The 20,050-nt window shown below is 42.9% G+C and overlaps 1 protein-coding gene across 2 annotated transcripts; it reads left to right on the forward strand.

The window, feature by feature from the left end:
* The first annotated feature begins 1,845 nt into the window (after positions 1-1,845).
* Positions 1,846-19,613, forward strand: Pclaf (PCNA clamp associated factor). Of its 2 annotated transcripts, XM_069995183.1 has the most exons (4): positions 1,846-1,958; positions 2,224-2,304; positions 8,279-8,441; positions 17,874-19,613. In XM_069995183.1, exons 1-4 carry the CDS (start codon positions 1,913-1,915, stop codon positions 17,917-17,919), a joined length of 336 nt encoding a protein of 111 aa, XP_069851284.1. In that variant the 5' UTR covers positions 1,846-1,912; the 3' UTR covers positions 17,920-19,613. The 2 variants fall into 2 exon arrangements, with proteins under 2 accessions (XP_069851284.1, XP_069851285.1); XM_069995184.1 differs by lacking the exon at positions 8,279-8,441.
* The last annotated feature ends 437 nt before the right edge of the window (positions 19,614-20,050 follow it).

A 20,050-nucleotide genomic window follows, 5' to 3' on the forward strand; every position in this document is an offset into this window, starting at 1 on the left:
AGGAAGGAAGGAAGGAGGGAGGGAGGGAAGGAAGGAAGGAAGGGAGGAAAGAAGGAAGGAAGGAAGGAATCTGAGCATGGTAGTTCATGCCTGTAATCCTAGCTACTCAGGAGGCTGAGCTCTGAGAATCACACTTCAAAGCCACCCTGGGCAGAAAATTCTGTGAGACTCTCACCCTTGATCAACCCCCACAAAAAGACAGAAGTGGATCTGTAGCTCAGTTGATAGCATGCTAGTCTTGAGCAAAACAGCTCAGGGACAGCACCCAGGATTCTGAGTTCAAGCTCTAGGATAGGCACAGGCACATACAAAAAAATCAAGTAAGCCGGGTACTAGTGGCTCATGCCTGTAATTCTAGCTACTCAGGAGACTGAGATCTGAGGATCATTGTTCAAAGCCATCCTAGGCAAGAAAGTCTGTGAGACTCTTATCTCCAATAAACCACTAGAAAACTGGAATGGAACTGTGGCTCAAGTCGTAGAGTGTTAGCTCTGAGCTGAAGAGCTTGGGGATAGTACCTAGGCCAGGAGTTCAAGCCCCACGACCAGCCAAAAACAAAACAAACAAAAAAACCTCAAGTATAATTAATTGGAGAGAATCAATGTCGTACTTACACTTTTAAGGTTGTTTTTCAAATAAACAATATACCTTGCAGCATGTTTTTAACTCCTTGGGGGAGTAGATAGTAAGCATAAGGGTAGAAATAATAACAAACTTCTTATTCCAGAGTAATGCTTATATGGGCCAGAGTTGTGTTTTTAGTACATTTGGCAGACTTTTTTCTTTTGCCAGACCTGGAGCTTGATCTCAGGGTCTGGACACTGTCCCTGAGCTTCTTTTTTTTTTTTTTTTTTTTGTCGGTCGTGGGTCTTGAACTCTGGGCCTGGGCGCTGTCCCTCAGCTCTTCAGCTCAAGGCGAGCGCTCTACCACTTGAGCTACAGCGCCACTTCCGGTTTTCTGGTGGTTTATTGGAGATAGGAGTCTCGCGGTCTTTCCTGCCCGGGCTGGCTTTGAACCGCGATCCTCAGATCTCAGCCTCCTGAGTAGCTAGGATTACAGGCGTGAGCCACCAGCGCCCGGCTCCCTGAGCTTCTTTTGCTCGAGGCTAGCACTATCACTTGAACCACAGTGCCACTTCCAGCTTTTTATGTGTATGTGGTACTGAGGAATGGAACCCAGGACTTCATTCATACAAGGCAAGCACTCTACCACTAAGCCACATTCCCAGCCCGGCAGATTTTTCTTAGAAGTTTGTATGTATAAACAATTCACTCTTGTATTTACCCTCACTTAAAAGTTAAAAACAAAACAAAACTGGAAATAAGTTATATTGGTTTTCTTTTTCCCATCCCAGAGAATTGTTTTGTATGAATGCTGTAGTTGAAAGAGTTCATGCTTGAGGTATTAAAGTTCTTAGGTTCTCTCTTATTTGGGGATATGTGTGTGTGCATGCATGCACACACACATCCCACACTCCACTTAATTTATATTTAACAGAATTCCAGGATTACATGTTCCTGACTTACCGTAATTCTCGGTCTTTGCTGGACTTTTACTTTCTAAGCAGGCCCTTTAGGCCTAACTGGCTTTGGGCCAGTTCCAAATGTTAGCCCACAAGGCTGGGGTGCCCGTGGGTTTGGTGTTGGCACCACCCACCGGGCGCGAGTACCAATCACAGTCCCTGTGGGTGATGGACTGCCCAGCACAGCCTTAAGTCTGATTGCGGTCACTGCTGGACCTTGGCGATTGGTCCAGGGGGAAGGCGCGCAACCAATGGGAGCCACAGCTCGCGAGAGTCTGGAGCGCGCGGGAAAAGGACCCATATAAACAGAGGCGGGAGAGTCACTTTCGGATCAGTGGCCACTGAATTATCCTCCCCTATCCCTTTCTCTTGTCTCCTTCTGTTAGAACATGGTGCGGACTAAAGCAGACAGTGTCCCAAACACCTATAGAAAAGGTGAAGTGATGGAAGCGCGGAAGGAAAGAGTGGGGGGGAGGCGCCTTCCTGTCCGTGGGTTCGTGGAGTGGAGATGCCCGGGCTCTCTCTGACCCACTGCGCCTAACTCCAGCCTGGAAGCAGCTGCCTGGCCCCTTACCGGGCCGCTTGCACTTCTGAGGATCTTGGGCTCTCCACTCCCAGCACTAGGTCTGATACTGCGTGTCTGAACCTTTCCAGCCGAGTCTGATTTTCCACTCATCCACTCCTCTGCCTTTCTTTGCAGTGGTGGCTTCCCGCGCTCCCAGGAAGGTGCTTGGTCCCTCCACCTCTGCCATCAACTCTCCATCTCCTTCATCCAGGAAAGGTAAGGAGTGCGCTTAGGTGTCTGAGGGCAAGAACACTCTGAAATGGGGCTTGGAAGCTTCAGGTCTCCCCAACAGAAACTGGATTTATAGTCTTGCCTCCTCACACCCTAGAATTTTACTTGGGGTTCTCACACTTAAATTTCTTCCTTCTCTTCTAAGAGGGGAGCCTTGGGCTTATAAAGCAGGCTGGGATGGATGGGGAGGGTCCTTATGGAAGAGAATCTCAAGTGGAGGTCCACTTTTTTTTTTTTTTGTCTGGCATGGGGTTTGAACTCAGGGCCCAGGCACTGTCCCTGAGCTTCTTTTGCTCAAGGCTAACGCTCTCTACCACTTGAGCTATAGTGCTACTTATGCTTTTTTTTTTTTTTTTTTTGGTCCGGTTGTGGGGCCTGAATTCTGGGCCTGGGCGCTGTCCCTCAGCTCTTCAGCTCAAGGCGAGTGCTCTACCACTTGAGCCACACCGCCACTTCCAGCCTTTTTCTTTTTTTGCTTATGTGGTGCTGAGGAATAGAACCCAGGGCCTCATGCATGCAAGGCAAGCGCTCTACCACCGAGCCACCTTCCCAGCCCCAAGATTTAGTCTTTTATGAAGGATGTTGGGGATTGAATCCTAGGCTTTGTTCATGCTAGGCAAGTGCTCTACCGCTAAGCCATATCCCCAATCTTTGTCTTACATTTTTCTGCTTTTGTTTCTATGTGTGTTTTCCTCCCTTCCTTCCCCTCTCCTTCCATGTCTTGGTCTCTTCCTCCTGGTCCTTCTCTCCGCCCCCCCACTCCCCTGCTTTTTTCTGCCAGTCCTGGGGCTTGAACTCAGGGCCAGGGTGCTATCCCTAAGCTTCTGTGCTCAAAGCTAGCACTCTACCCCTTGAGCTACAGCACCACTTCTGGCTTTTTTTTTTTTATGAGATACTGAGGAATCAAACCCAAGGCTTCATGCATGCTAGGCAATCACTCTATCACTCTACCACATTCCCAGTGTGTCTCTTTGAATGTGGTGTCTTTGTATTTTCTAACTTTGCAGTACCTGATACTACAGGTAAAAGAAATAGCTTCATACTGTCCTATTGCCTGGGGAGCAGATGAGAAAATGTTACAATCCTTTCTCTGGAAGTTGATCAGGCTGACATTGCTCATTGTGTTCCAGGAAGCATTGTTTAGGCCTCATTTTGTGTGTGTGTGTGTGTGTGTGTGTGCGCGCGCGTGCGTGCGTGCGTGCGTGCGTGCGTGTGTGTGTGTGTGTGCGTGCCAGTGCAATCCTGGGGCTTGAACTCAGGGCCTGGACTTTGTCTCTAAGATTTTCCTTCCTTCCTTCTCTTTTCTCCCTCCTTCCCTTCCTCCCTCCCTCTCTCCCTCCCTCCCTCTCTCCTTCTCTCTCTCTCTCTCTCTCTCTCTCTCTCTCTCTCTCTTTCTTTCTTTCTTTTTCTTTCTTTGGTTCCCAGTCTTGGAACTTGAATTCAGGGTTTGGGCGCTGTCCCTGACCTTCTTTGTACTCAAGGCTACCGCTCTACCACTTTAGCCACAGCACCATTTTTGACTTTCTTGACTTTCTTGCCTGGGCTGGCTTCAAACTGCAATCCTCAGATCTCCCTCTCCTGAGTAGCTAGGATTACAGGTGTGAGCCATCAGTGTGCCCAGGTAGCTTTTATAAATATAATCTTATTGTTATTTTAAGGTGTTATATAGAGGGTAATGAGTACATTTCTTTTTTTTTTTTTTTTTTGTCGGCCGTGGGGCTTGAACTCTGGGCCTGGGCTCTGTCCCTCAGCTCTTCAGCTCAAAGTGAGCACTCTACCACTTGAGCTACAGCGCCACTTCCGGTTTTCTGGTGGTTTATTGGAGATAGGAGTCTCATGGTCCCTCCTGCCCGGGCTGGCTTTGAACCTCGATCCTCAGATCTCAGCCTCCTGAGTAGCTAGGATTACAGGCGTGAGCCACCAGCGCCCGGCTATGAGTACATTTCTTTTTGGGCTATGACCCTAGCTTTTTTGCTCAAAGTCAATACTGTACAACTTAAGGCACAGCTCCACTTCAGCTTTTTATGGTATGTAACTGGAGATATGAATCTCAGGGACTTTCCTGCTTAGGGTGGCTTCAAACACCATGGTTCTCAGATCTTAGGCTCCTGAATAGCTAGGATTACAAGTATGAACCATTGGCACCAGCTTTAAGGTTAATTAGTACACTTATTTTAAGACAGAGTCTCACTATGTAGCACATGCAATCTTCATACTCTTCAATCCTGCCTCAACCAGTGCTGACTGCTGAGATTACAAGTATGTACTTCCAAGTCCTAAATTTCTCCCTACTCTGAAAACCTAATTAGAAAATACTTGCTATTTCAAGAGCTGGGAATGTGACTTAGTGGCAGAATGTTTGTCTAGCATGCATGAAGCTCTGGGTTTGATTCGTCAGTACCATATAAACAGAAAAAGCTGGAAGTGGCATTGTGTCTCAATTGGTAAAGTGCTAGCCTTGAGCAAAAAAAGCTCAGGGACAGCACCCAGGCCTGAGTTCAAGCCTCAGAGCTGGCCAAAAAAAAAAAAAAAAAAAAAAGAGAGAGAGAGAGAGAGAAAGAAAGAAAAGAAAAAGAAAATACTTGCTATTTTAGTCTCTTCACAGATGAGACTAATAAATGAAGTGTTTTTTGTTGTTGTTGTTTTTTTTTTGGTTGGTCATGGGGCTTGAACTCTGGGCGCTGTCCCTCAGCTTTTCAGCTCAAGGCGAGTGCTCCACCACTTGAGCCACATTGCCACTTCTGGTTTTCTGGTGGTTTATTGGAGATAAGAGTCTCTTGGAGTTTCCTGCCCAGGCTGGCTTTGAACCATGATCCTCAGATCTCAGCCTCCTGAATAGTGAGGATTACAGGTGTGAGCCACCGGCGCCCCGCCGAAGTGTTTGAAAATAAATGAGTTGGGACTGGGAATGTGGCTTAGTGGTAGAGTGTTTGCCTAGCATGTATGAAGCCATGGATTTTAATACTCAGTATCACATAAAAAAGTAGTACAGTGCTAGCCTTGAGCAAAAGAAGCTCAGGGACAGTGGGGAGGCCCCGAGTTCAAGCCCTGGGACTGGCAAAAAAAAAAAAAAAAGGAAAGCCGGGCACTGGTGGCTCACGCCTGTAATCCTAGCTACTCAGGAGGCTGAGATCTGAGGATCATGGTTCAAAGCCAGCCCGGGCAGATGAGACCTTGAGACTCCTATCTCCAATAAACCACCAGAAAACCGGAAGTGGCGTTGTAGCTCAAGTGGTAGAGCGCTCGCCTTGAGCTGAAGAGCTGAGGGACAGCGCCAAGGCCCAGAGTTCAAGCCCCACGACCGACAAAAAAAAAAAAAAAAAAGGAAGGAAGGAAGGAAAGAGATGAGTTTATCTAGAATATTTTACACATTTTATTGTCTGTCTCACTTCTTAATCATCAGAGCCAACTGAATTGGTCCTTAATGTGAGTTTATATATATATATATATATATATATATATATATATATAAATAATATATATATATATTATATATGTCGGTGGTGGGGCCTGAACTCTGGGCCTGGGCGCTGTCCCAGCTCTTCAACTCAAGGCATTTCTCTACCACTTGAGCCATAGCACCACTTCCAGCTTTTACTACTTATGTGGTACTAAGGAATGGAACCCAGGGCTTCATGCATGCAAGGCAAGCCACCTTCCAAGCCCCTAATATATACACCTTTTAAAACTTCACAGAGGTCAGTTGGGTGCCAGTGGCTAACACCTGTAATCCTAGCTACTCAGTAGGCTGAGATATTAAGGATCATAGTTAGAAGCCAGGACAGGAAAGAAATTCTGAGATTCTTAGGGCCAATCAAACACCAAAAAAGCCAGAAGTAGAGCTGTGGCTCAAGTTGTAGTACGCAAAAGCTCAGGTGCAACACCAAGGGCCCCTGAGTTCAAGCACCAGGACTGACATACATACCTAAAAACCTTCACAGATGATCATCTTCTTCCTCCTCTTTCTCCTCCTCTTCCTTTTTCTTCTTCTGCCTCTTCCTCTTCTTCCTCTTCCTCTTCTCCTTCCTTTTCTTCTATACAAAAAACCTTCACAGATCTTCCTTTTTTTTTTCTTTGTTGATCATGGGGCTCAAGCCTGGGCGCTGTCCCTCAGCTCTTTCACTCAAGGTTAGCACTGTATCACTTGAGCCACAGTGCCACTTCTGAATTTTTCTGCTTATGTGGTGCTGAGGAATCGAACCCACCGCTTTATGCATGCAAGGCAAGCACTCTATCACTGAGTCACCTTCCCAGCCCCAAGATGTTGTTGTTGTTGTTGTTTTTTTGTCAGTCATGGGGCTTGAACTCTTGGTTGGGGCACTGTCCCTGCACTTTTCAATTCAAGGCTAGCACTCTACTGCTTGAGCCACATCACCGTTTCCACTTTTCTGGTGGTTTATTGGTTTACTGGCTGGCTTTGAACCGTGATCCTCAGCTCTCAGCCTCCTCAGTAGCTAGGATTACAGGCATGAGCCACCGGCGCCCGGCCTGAGGTTTTTGTTTTTTATATTTTTGCCGGTCCTATTGAATTTAGGGTTTGGGCACTGTTTGTGATCTTTTGTGCTCAACTCTAGTGTTTTACCACATGAGACACAGCTCCATTTTTGGCTTTTTGGTGGGTTAATTGGAGATAAGAGTCTCATGGACTTGCCTCTTGAGTAGCTGGGAGTACAAGTACAAATGTAAGCCACTGGGGGGCTGTGTGTGTGTGTGTGTGTGTGTGTGTGTGTGTGTGTGTGTGTGTGTGTGTGTGTGTGTGTGTGTGTGTGTGTGTGTGTGTGTGTGTGTTTATTTTTGTCAGTTGTGGGACTTGAACTCAGGGATTAGACACTGTCTCTGAACCTTTTCACTCAAGTAAGGCTAATATTCTACTACTTTGAGCCACAGTGCTACTTCTAGTTTTCTGATGGTTAATTGGAGATGAGAGTCTCACGGACTTTCCTGCCTAGGCTGGCTTTGAACTGTGATGCTCGGCTCTTAGCCTCCTGAGTAGCTAGGATTATAGGCATGAGCCACCATTGCCTGGTGGAGTTTACTATTATGGAACTTTTATATCGTCTTATATAGGCTTTAATTAAAATTACATTATTAAGTGGAATTAGGGGCACGTGGCTCATGCCTGTAATCCCAGCTATCTCCAATAAAATACTAAAAAAAAGCCAGAAGTGGAGCTTTTGCTCAAGTGGTAGAATACTAGCTCAAAGACAGCACCCAGGCCCTGAGTTCGAACACCAGTACCAGAAAAAAAAAAAAAAAGTAGAATTAGGGCAATTTTGTTATGCAAGGCGTATCAGGAAAAAGTACAGCAAATTTTAGTGTGACTATATCATAAGACTCATGAATAGCTCTACTTCTGAACAAAATATCAAAAATCAGTTTTCATTTGTAAAAATTCTGTTACTGCTGGGTGCTGAATGCTCACAATTGTAATACTAGCTACTCAGGAGGCTGAGAGTTCAAAGCCAGTTTAGGCAGAAAAATCCATCAGATTCCATTTCCTTAATAACCAGCAAAAAGCAAGGTTGTAAATGTGACTGAAGTGGTCTAGTGCTGGGTGAAAAAGACCCTGAGTTTAAACCCCAACATCACCCCCCCAAAAAAAAAAACTGTTATAATGGCTTTTCTCAGATAACTACCAAATTGAGCTTGTTGACTGAATATATCTTTATTGTATCTATTTTCTATTTTTTAAGTGGATGTATGATTACTTGATACCTTTGAGGGTCTGTAAGTAATTAAGTTTTATCAGCAGTTGTGACACATACCTGCAGTCCCATCACTTGAGAGGTTTGAGATAGGAAGATGAAGAATCAGAAGCTGGTATCCAGTGAATTCAAGGCAGCCTGCAGTAGAGAGTGAAACCTTGTCTCAAAACAAGAAAACAAAGGAAAAGAGTTAAGTTCTTTAAAGAGTGGCATAATATTCTTAGTTCTTACTTAGGTCTGCTTATGTTTTACAGCTGAAAACAAGTATGCAGGAGGGAATCCAGTTTGTGTACGCCCAATTCCCAAGTGGCAAAAAGGAATTGGAGAATTCTTCAGTATGTCTCCTAAAGGTTCAGAAAAAGAAAATCAGATTCTTGAAGAGGCAGGACCAAGTGGCTTAGGAAAAGCAAAGAAAAAGTAAGTTTTTGGGTTTTGAATATAAAAGAAAATATTCTTTGGGAAATACAGGACAAACAGAATATTGAGTAACATTTCTTTTCAAGCCAATAAGAAAATACAAACCGGAGCTGGGAAGGTGGCTCAGTGGTAGAGTGCTTGCCTTGCATGCATGAGGCCCCGGGTTCGATTTGTCAGCACCACATAAGCAGAAAAAAAAAAAAAAAGAGAGAGAGAGAGAGAGAGAATCAAGCCGGGGCACCAGTGGCTCACGCCTGTAATCCTAGCTACTCAGGAGGCTGAGATCTGAGGATCACGGTTCAAAGCCAGCCTGGGCAGGAAAGTCTGTGAGACTCTTATATCCAATAAACCACTAGAAAACCAGAAGTGACGTTATGGCTCAAGCGGTAGAGCGCTCACTTTGAGCTGCAGAGCTGAGGGATAGCGCCTAAGCCCACAGTTCAAGCCTCAGGACTGACAAAAACAAAAAGAGAATCAGTTCCCATTCAGGTAACTGCTACATTTTTTTTTAACTGTCATTTTAGAAGACAGTTTCCATTTATCTTGAATTCCATTAAATTGCCTGCATCTTAAAGAATAAAAGCTTGGAGCCGGGCGCCAGTGGCTCACGCCTGTAATCCTAGCTACTCAGGAGGCTGAGATCTGAGGATCATCGTTCAAAGCCAGCTTGGGCAGGAAACTCCGTGAAACTCTTATCTCCAATAAACCACCAGAAAACCAGAAGTGGTGCTGTAGCTCAAGTGGTAGAGTGCTAGCTAGCCTTGAGCTGAAGAGCTGAGGAACAGCACTCAGGCCCAGAGTTCAAGGCCCACAACTGATTTAAAAAAAAAAATTAAAAAAAAAAGCAAGAATAAAAGCTTGCTGGGCACTGGTTGCTCACACCTGTAATCCTAGCTACTCAGAAGGCTGAGATCTCAGGAAAATGGTTCAGAGCCAGCCTGGGCAGGAAAGTCTGTGAGATTCTTATCTCAAATTAACCACCAGAAAACCGGAAATGGTGCTGTGGCCCAAGCAGTAGAACACTCACCTGGAGCTAAAGAGCTGAGGGAAAGCTCTCAAGGCCCACAACCAACCAAAAAAGAAAACAAAAGAAAAACAAGAATAAAGCTGTTAGGGCCTGTGGTATAGCCTGCATTTAGTATTCATGGTGTTCTGGGTTCAATTTCCAGCACCAAAATAAGAAGAAACCACCAATTGAAAGCCACTCCCCCCCAAATATATATCTTTTTTTTTTTTTTTTTTTTGTCGGTCATGGGGCTTGAACTCTGGGCCTGGGCGCTGTCCCTCAGCTCTTCAGCTCAAGGCGAGCACTCTACCACTTGAGCTACAGCGCCACTTCCGGTTTTCTGGTGGTTTATTGGAGATAGGAGTCTCACGGTCTCTCCTGCCCGGGCTGGCTTTGAACCGCAATCCTCAGATCTCAGCCTCCTGAGTAGCTAGGATTACAGGCGTGAGCCACCAGCGCCCGGCCTCAAATATATATCTTATACATATAATGCAATGTGTGTATATATACATATAATATATACACAATGTATGAATATATATACAATGTAGAAAAATGAAATATAGAAATTCCTACCACTAGGGGCTGGGAAGGTGGCTCAGTGGTAGAGTGCTTGCCTTGCATGGTTGAGGCCCTGGGTTCGATTCTCAGCACCACATAAGCAGAAAAAGCCGGAAGTGGTGTTGTGGCTCAAGTGGTGGAGTGCTAGCCTTGAGCTGAAGAGCTGAGGGACAGCGTTCAGGCCCCAAGACTGGCAAAAAAAAAAAAAAGAAAGAAAGAAATTCCCCCCCAAAAAAGAAAGAAAGAAATCCCTACCACTAGAAACAAATAAAACTAATACCATAATGTATTTACTTTACAACTTCTTTATAAATACTCTAGAATACTTCAAAACAAAAAGCAAAGCAGGGTACTGGTGGCTCATGCCTGTAATCCTAGCTACTCAGGAGGCTGAGATCTGGGGATCACAGTTCAAAGCCAGCCTGGGCAGGAAAGTCCGTAGAAACTATCTCCAATTAACCACCAGAAAACCAGAAGTGATGCTATGGCTCAAAGTGGTAGAGAGCTAGGTTTGAGTGAAAAAGCTCAGGGACAGTGCCCAAGCCCTAAGTTCAAGCCCTACAATTGGAGGAAAAAAAAAAAAAGGAGGGATAAAACTATATATACTGACCAGCATGCAGACTTTTTAGAGGCTGAGGGTTGAGTGTTTTGCTCAGTGGCAAAGCATTGGTCTAGTATATTCAAGGTCCTGGGTTCAATCCCCAGAATTGTATGGAAATAATAATAAAAAAAAAGAATATGAATCATGCTTTTTTTTTTTTTTTTTTTGGTCCCGTGTGGAGCTTGAACTCTGGGCCTGGGTGCTGTCCCTCAGCTCTTAACAAGTGCTCTACAACTTGAGCCACAGCGCCACTTCCAGTTTTCTGGTGGTTAATTGGAGATAAGACTCTCACAGAGTTTCCTGTCTGGGCTGGCTTTGAACCATATTCTAATATCTCAGCCTCCTGAATAGCTAGGATTACAGGCGTGAGCCACTAGCACCTGGCTGACTCATGCTTTTAAAGTTTTTAATGACTTGCAAATGCCCGTGATAAATGTTAAGACACACATTCTGGACATAATTGTCCAATCTTGACTGTGTAAAATGCACATGTGAGTGCTGTATGAAAATATAACAGCTAGATGCTGGTAGCTATTGAGATTCAAAGCCAGCCTGGGCAGCAAAGAATGTGAGACTCATCTCCAATTAACTATCTAAAAACTAGAAGTGGAGCTGTGGCTCAAAGTGGTAGAGTTCTAGCCTTGAGCAAAAAAAAAGAAATTCAAGGAGAGTGCCCAGGCCCTGAGTTAAAGCCCTATGATTGACCCCCCCATCCCCCCAAAAAAGGCAAGAAAATATAACAAGTATTGGTCATGGTTATTTTTAGGTAAAAACCTCCTCTTGTACTTAGTGCTGCTAACTTGCAACAACAAGCATGTATTTTCAGTATCAAAAAAGCTGGGCACTGTTGGCTCATGCCTGTAATCTTAGATCAGGAGGTTGAGATCTGAGGATGAAAGTTTGAAGCTAGCCCAGGAAAACAAATCCTCGACTCATCTCCAATTAACCAGCAAAAAAAAAAAAAAAGTGAGCTGGTGATATACAGTTCAAGTGGTAAAGCCCTAATACCAACACACACAGACACACAAAATTACTAAAAAGGTAAAGATGGGCTGGGAAGGTGGCTCAGTGGTAGAGTGCTTGCCTCTCATGCATGAAGCTCTGGGTTGGATTCCTCAGTATCACATAAACATAAAAAGTTGAAAGTGGTGATGTGGATTAAGTGGTAGAGTGCTAGACTTGAGCAAAAAGAAGCATTAGGGATGGTGCTTAGGCCCTGAGTTCAAGCCCCAGGACTAGCAAAAAAAAAAAAAAAAAAAAAGATGAAGATGTAGCTCAAGGGTAATGTGCTTATTTACCATGAGCAAGGCCTTGGGTTTGTTATCCAGCATTAAAAAAAAAAAATTGCCAGGTGCCAGTGGCTCACACCTGTAATCCTAGCTACTCAGGAGGCTGAGATCTGAGGATCACAGTTCAAAGCCAACCCAGGCAGGAAAGTCTGTGAGACTCATCTCCAATAAACCAGAAGTGGCGCTATGGCTCAAGCAGTAGACTGCTTGCTTTGAGCTGAAGAGCTGAGGGACAAACGCCCAAGCCCAGAGTTCAAGCCCCATGACCCACCAAAAAAAAAAAATTTTTTTTATTAAGGACTGGGAATGTGGCTTAGTGGTGGAGTGCTTGCCTAGCATGCAGGAAGCCCTGGGTTCAATTCCTCAGTACCATATACACAGAAAAAGCTGGAACTGGCCCTGTGGCTTAAGAGATAGTGTGCTAGACGTGAGCCAAAGAAGCTCAGAGACAGGGTCCAGACCCTGAGTTGAAGCCCCAGGACTGGCCAAAAAAAAAAAATCTGGAGGAAAAATTCTGCAATGTGTCTTTTCATAGGGTTATTAAACAATAGGACCCAACCTCTCTAAGTTGCTTTTAAAATGTTTTCTTTAAAGGCTGTGTATTTGACTAGGTGCAGGAGAGAAGGGTGTAGCACTATGTCACTGTCAATTGTGATGCTCCTCGCATATGACAGCTTTGCCACATCCATAGTAGCCAGGAACCATAAGATCTTTCAACCCACCAAGCAGCAAGCTGTACACAGCAATCTACCCACAAGGGTAAGAAGATGGGGACTAGGCTTATCCTAGGGCTGCTAATTCTGACACTGGTTCTTCCCATGCAGATTTACTCATATGTTCCTTTTAGTCAGCACACCAGGTGCTACATATTATGAGTTCACAAAGCCTTCCCTTCCAGCAGTTCCCTTAAAATTGCTTTAGCCACTCTCCCAATGGTGTTACTTGCCCTTCTGTATCTCATCTGGTAAGAGACTCAGGCTAATACATATTCTGAAACACAAGCCAATGGCACCTACAAGTCCTGTTGCCAAGAAAAATGAAATGAGATCTTCATGAAGTTGAATGCTAAAACAAAATCTTGCGAGTCTCTCTGGACTGGTTGAAGACCATATGAAGGATTTACATCTAAAGGTTTGTTTTTTTTTTTTAGTCCAGTCCTGGGGCCTGAACTCTGGGCATGGGCACTGTCCCTCAGCTTTCAGCTCAAGGCTAGTGCTCTACCACTTGAGCCACAGCGCTACTTCTGGCTTTTTTCTTTATGTGGTGCTGAGGAATCGAACCTAGGGCTTCATGCATGCAAGGCAAGTGCTCTACCACTGAGCCACCTTCCCAACCCCAACATCTAAAGATTTATGTGTAGGACTGAAGAGAAAACCAGTATCAAAAATCAGTTCATGATTTCATGAAATGTGGCTTAAGAAATTTGGACTCGCCGGGCGCTGGTGGCTCACGCCTGTAATCCTAGCTACTCAGGAGGCTGAGATCTGAGGATCGCGGTTCAAAGCCAGCCCGGGCAGGAGAGACCGTGAGACTCCTATCTCCAATAAACCACCAGAAAACCGGAAGTGGCGCTGTGGCTCAAGTGGTAGAGCGCTCGCCTTGAGCTGAAGAGCTGAGGGACAGCGCCCAGTCCCAGAGTTCAGGCCTAGGACCAGACCAAAAAAGAAAAAAAAAAAAAAGAATGTCACAGATTTTCCTGCCTGGGCTGGCTTTGATCAGAGATCCTCAGATCTCAGCTACCTGAGCAGTTAGCATTACAGGCCTAAGCTACTAATGCCTGTTTTTTGTTTTTGTTGTTGTTGTTTCTTTTTTTTTTTTTTTTTTTTTGTCGGTCGTGGGGCTTGAACTCTGGGCCTGGGCGTTGTCCCTCAGCTCTTCAGCTCAAGGCGAGCGCTCTACCATTTGAGCTACAGTGCCACTTCCGGTTTTCTGGTGGTTTATTGGAGATAGGAGTCTCACGGTCTCTCCTGCCCGGGCTGGCTTTGAACCGCGATCCTCAGATCTCAGCCTCCTGAGTAGCTAGGATTACAGGCGTGAGCCACCAGCGCCCGGCGTTGTTGTTGTTTCTTATGCCAGGTCTTTCTGTGTAGCCCTGGCTGGCCTCAAACTCAGAATCCTTTTGTTTCTGCATTAAATACATGCCACCACAGCTAGTCAGGAATGAATAATACTTAAATATATATACTTAAAACTATATATATATAGTTTTATATATATATATATATAAAATATATATACTTAAATGGTATTTTCAGCATGTTTTACCATCAAATAAAGTATCAGATTTCTGCCTCCCCGCAAAAAATGGTGGTGTCAGATTCTTATAGCTACTTTATTGAACTAGATTCCAAAACCTCAAGTACACTGAATTCAACCCATCCAAAAATCCTGCTTTGTATTTCTGCATACATTGAACTATTTATTTAGTTATTTATTTTTGCTAGTCCTGGGTTTTGTCAGGGCCTGGGTTCTGTCCGTGAGCCTCTCTGTGCTCAAAGCTAGCATACCACCACATGAGCCACAGTGCTACTTCTGGCTTTTTCTGTTTATGTGGTACTGAGGAATTGAACCCAGGGCTTTATGCATGCTAGGCAAGCATTATATCACTAAGCCACAGTCCCAGCCTCCACTGAACAATTTTTTTAAGGATTTCTTTATTAGCAAACAGTTGTACAAGGGAAGTTTGTGACATTTCCATATATCTTGAATATATATATATATATATATATATATATATATATATAATTTTTATTTTTATTTTTTGTCTGTCAGAGGGCTTGAACTCTGGGCCTGGGTGCTGTCCCTCAGCTTTTCAGCTCAAGGCTAGTGCTCTACCACTTGAGCCACTGTGCTACTTCGTTTTCTTTGTTGTTTATTGGAGATAAGAGTCTCCTGGACTTTCCTGTCTGAGCTGGCTATGAACTGTTATCTTCAGATCTCAGCCTCCTGAGTAGCTAGGATTACAACCCTGGGCCACTGGTGCCCGGCTTGAATAATTTTTATAATTAAAAAAAAGATCTGTTTTGAAGTCTTATTTGACAAGCCTTATAATTAGGAGGCAAATGTGGCAGAACTGGTGGTAAACTCCTGTAATTCTAGCACTTGAAGACTGAGGCAAGAAGATCTTTGCTGGGATCCTGAAAAAGATACAGAGTTAGAAAGTAATCTTTGGTCCACATGACCACACATTGATGTTTTGTTATTTCAGTACCCAATTTGGCCATAGACATTAGTTTTAGTAAGTTTTAAGCCAGTATTTGCCATTTTCAGAAACCTACAGTATAGGAACAACCAGATCCAACAGACCCCAAGCTATGTACTGTATATGGGGCTTGAACTCAGGATCTGAGCACTGTCCCTGAGCTTTTTTTGCTCAGGCTAGCACTCTACCACTTGAGCCCCAGCACCACTTCTGACTTTTTCTGTTTATGTGGTGCTAGGAATCAAACCCAGGACTTCATGCATGCTAGGCAAGCACTGTACCACAAAGCCACATTCCAGAACACATTTTTTTAAAAAAATTTTTACTTTATTGTTACTATAGAAATGATGCACAAAAGGGTTACATTTACATGAGTCAGGTAAAAAGTACATTTCCTTTTGTACAGTGTCATCTGTTCCCTCATCCTCTCCCATTCCCTTCCTCCCAGCTTCACTCACAAGTTGTATAATTCACTTTCATCAGTGTCCAGTGCACTCCACTGTTGCACTTTTTTACCCTTTTTCTTGAGTTATGTGCCCTGCCCCCTCGCACTTCTGCAGATATACTCGTGAATACACTGGATATAAGGTAAACAATGCAGAATCATCAGAAAAAGAAAAACAAATTAGTTTTGTTTCCATATCTTAGGAATTCCAGAACAGACTTTAATCTTCAAATTGTTTATTACTTGCATGAATGAAATAAAATCATTGGTATTACAGTCAACTGTGAATCTAATATTAATCATCACAGGAATAAAACAGGAATAAAGTTCATGAACTTTGCATACATGGAGATTATACAGATTATACAGATATTCTCATAAGCAACCTCAATTCATAGTATATTGCCTGTGATATAATATTTTTTTTTTTTTGGTCGGTTGTGGGGTTTGAACTCTGGGCCTGGGCACTGTCCCTCAGCTCTTCAGCTCAAGGCGAGCGCTCTACCACTTGAGCCACAGCGCCACTTCTGGTTTTCTGGTGGTTTATTGGAGATAGGAGTCTCACGGTCTCTCCTGCCCGGGCTGGCTTTGAACCGTGATCCTCAGATCTCAGCCTCCTGAGTAGCTAGGATTACAGGCGTGAGCCACCAGGGCCCGGCTGTGATATAATATTTACCTAGTTTTAGGTTTCTTAGATTTGCTTTCATATAGCAGAGTTGTAATTACTTTATTGAAATAGCAAATGGGTTTATTAAAAGGAATATGAACTTTTTTTTTTTTGCCGGTTCTGGGGCTTTAACTCAAGGTGTAAGGACTGTCTCTGAGCTTTATACTTCAGGCTAGTGCTTTACCATTTGAGGCACAGCACCACACCATCACTTCTGGTGTTTTCTGAGTAGATTATTGGAGGTAAGAGTCTCATAGACTTTCCTGCTTAGGCTGGCTTCAAACTGCAATCCTCGGGCTGGGAAGGTGGCTCAGTGGTAGAGCGCTTGCCTTGCATGCATGAGGCCCTGGGTTCGATTTCTCAGTACCATATAAGCAGGAAAAAAAAAGCCGGAAGTGGCGCTATGGCTCAAGTGGTAGAGCACTAGCCTTGAGCTGAAGAGCTGAGGGACAGTTCCCAGGCCCAGAGTTCAGGCCCACAACTGGACCCAAAAGCAAACTGCAATCCTCAAATCTCAGCCTCCTGAGCAGCTAGGATTATAGGTGTGAGCCACCAGCACCCGATGGAGTATGAACTTCTGAATTTATATTCTGAAATAGTTATTTCAAGGGCCTGATTTTTCTCCCCAAATCAGGGTAAGCTTCTCTCAATTGCATGGGGAAGAGTAAGAATCAAGAATGACTATCTGCTTAAATGTTTTTTTTTGGCAGTCCTGGGGCTTGAACTCAGAGCCTAGGCTCTGTCCCTGAGCTGCTTTTGCTCAAGGCTAGCATTCTACTACTTGAGCCACAGCGCTACTTCCAGCTTTTTCTGTTTATGTGGTAATGAGGAATTGTACCCAGGGCTTCATGCATGCTAGGCAAGCACTCTACCACTAAAGCCACATTCTTAGCCCTTTGCTTAAATTGTGACTAGAAATATAATGTCCAAAGTAATTGGTCCTTGCCAAAAGAAGTCTGGATCATGATAGTATTCACTTGTTAGCATTAATTTCTAGAAAAGTACATTGAAAAGTGGAGCTCTGGCTCTTAAGTGATAGCTCTACCTTTGAGCAAAAGACGTCAGAGACAACACCCAAGCCCTGAGTTCAAGCCCCATAACTGCCACCACCACCACCAAGAATCAGCAAAAGTACAGTGAAGACCTGTTAGTAATCTATTATCATTAGATACCAGCTCTGAATACTTCTGTGATAGTTTTTATTTCCTTTTTAAATAAAAATGTCAGGCTGTAGATGTGGCTTAGTGGTAGAGTACTTGCATAGCATGCATGAAGCTCTGGGTTTGATTCCTCAGAACCCATATAAACAGAAAAGGCCAGAGGTGGTGCTGTGGCTCAAGGGGTAGAGTACTACCCTTGAGCACAGAGAGGCTCAGGGACAGTGCCCAGGCCCTGAGTGCAAGCCCCAGGACTGGCCAAAAAAAAAAAAAAAAGGAAAGTCATCGTAACCAAATACCTCCAAAACAAAAGTCAAACAAATTAAGTTTTGCTTTTGCATTAATACTTGAAATTTGTAGATTTTTTTGCAAAGTAATGGGCTTTACTTTTCTAGTCATTTGAGTAGATCTACAATACTTTAATGTTCCTGATGTATGTTTTTAACTATTTTATTAAACAGTTGATACTTTGGTAACTATTAAAGTTCTCTATTCTTTTTACAGAACATGTCCTTTGCAACCTGATCACTCAGATGATGAAAAAGAATAGAACTTTATTATTCATCTTTGAATATTGTCTTGTGTTTACTCTGGTATCCTAGAAGTGTATGGAGATGTTTGTCCAACTGGCTTTGTTAAATAGGCATTTAATTTAGAAAATGAGGCAAAGACTTAATCGTTTAAAAGTAATTGTGAATTGAAGAATTTGTAAAATTATGGCTACTTGTTTAGCTCATTATTCAATTTAATGCAGTACGTTGTTTCTTTGACCTAGTGTTAAGCTTCTGTTCTCATAAAAAATCAGATTTCATCATCTAATTACTAATCTGCTACTTTGAGGTTTGTTTAGATCTTTGTACTGATGCCATTTTTATGAACATTTGATTATTGGAATGGGGCCATATTTCTATTCCTTTTGTTTGCTTTAAGAGAGAACACAGACTTTTGCAAATCAAAGAATTCAGTGTTACTTAAATTTAAATAACATCTATCATTTTTCGGAAAGGGAGGCCAAAGATATGTTGAAAAAAATGATGGGTATCTTTTTAAAAAATGTTCAAGACAGGGCTGGGAAGGTGGCTCAGTGGTAGAGCACTTGCCTTCCATGCCTGAGGCCCTGAGTTCAATTCCTCAGCACCACATAAGCAAAAAGAAAAAAGCCGGAAGTGGTGTTGTGGCTCAAGTGGTAGAGCGCTAGCTTTGAGCTGAAGAGCTGAGGGAAAGCACCCAAGCCCAGAGTTCAGGCCCCAAGAATGGACCCCCTCCAAAAAAAATGTTCAAGACATTTTGGTCTTAAGTTTAAATGAGTCATAATGAAAGCTTCTAAAACATCAGCAAAGACAAAAAACTAGCGTAGAATCTGCAAAACAGATTACATATGTAGACTACATTAAGAGTAGAATTTTCTTTTTTTAATTATAAGAAAAAATTTATTATTTTTTTATGTGGTACTGAGGAATCAAACCCAGGGCCTCATGCAGGCTAGGCAAGTACTCTATTACTAAGCCACATTCCCAGCCCCAAGACTAGCATTTTCTTTAGGTATGCTTTTAATATCAAAGAATTACCCTTTGCGCTTATAATTTTCAAATCATATATTAATAAAATTTGATAGGCAAATCAAACCGTAAGCCCAGAGCGACACCTAAAATCCTGGTGTTTTTATTCCATTTCTTTTTTTAAAATCATAATATGTAATAAACACATATGTAAGTATATATCATTTTTTTTCCACAACAACATTTTTTTTGTGAAAATACTGTACAGAGGAGTTACAATTACATGGGCAAGATAATGAGTCTATTCCATTTCTTAAAATAATCAGTGATAGCGGGGCACCAGTGACTTATGCCCGTAATCCTAGTTATTCAGGAGGCTGAGATCTGAGGATTGTGGTTCAAAGCCAGCCTGGGCAGGAATGTCCATGAGACTCTTATCTCCAATTAACCACCAAAAAACCAGAAGTGTCAATGTGGCCCAAGTGGTAGAATACTAGCCTTGAACTGAAGAGCTTAGGGACAGCACCTAGGCCCAGAGTTCAACCCCACAACAGACAAAAAAAAAAAAAAAAAAAAAATCAATGATATAACTGAAGAGAGATGGGTATAATGTTTGTTAATTCATTCTTGCTTCCTCATCATACTTTTTGTTTACTGATAGACTGTCAGTTTTCAAAACTATCCATGTTTTACCAGGCAAGTTTTTGTGAAATTTGTTTGAAATAAATGATTACTTCCTTCACAATAGTGTCCACTTGTGTACTACCTGATATTAATATATATATTCCAAATATAAATAAGTGCATCAGTCTAATTTTTATTAATTTCAAAAACAGTTCTGAGACCTGATTACTTTGAATTAAATTGTCTTTTGCAGGTGAATACTAAGCATGATTTTTCCCCCTAAGTATATGTTTGATAATAAGGTCTTCTTTCTCTTACTGACCTCCCTTTCTCCTTCTCTGTTTTAGATAGTGCATTGTTATGTAACCTCTCTGCCAAGTCTAGATCTTCCTGACTCATTTTCTCAAGTACTGAGATTGCAGTTGTCTGGCCACCACACTGGACATATCATTTTTTAAAAAAGCATCAAAATAAACCCAAAAAAGGAAGCCTAAACACAACGTTTCTCATATATAGTTTATAAATTCTATTGCATTTAGAACTCTTCATATTAATCCA

Source organism: Dipodomys merriami, unplaced genomic scaffold (genome assembly GCF_024711535.1).
Source record: "Dipodomys merriami isolate MVZ:Mamm:240054 unplaced genomic scaffold, mDipMer1.0.p SCAF_48, whole genome shotgun sequence".
NCBI lineage: Eukaryota > Metazoa > Chordata > Mammalia > Rodentia > Heteromyidae > Dipodomys > Dipodomys merriami.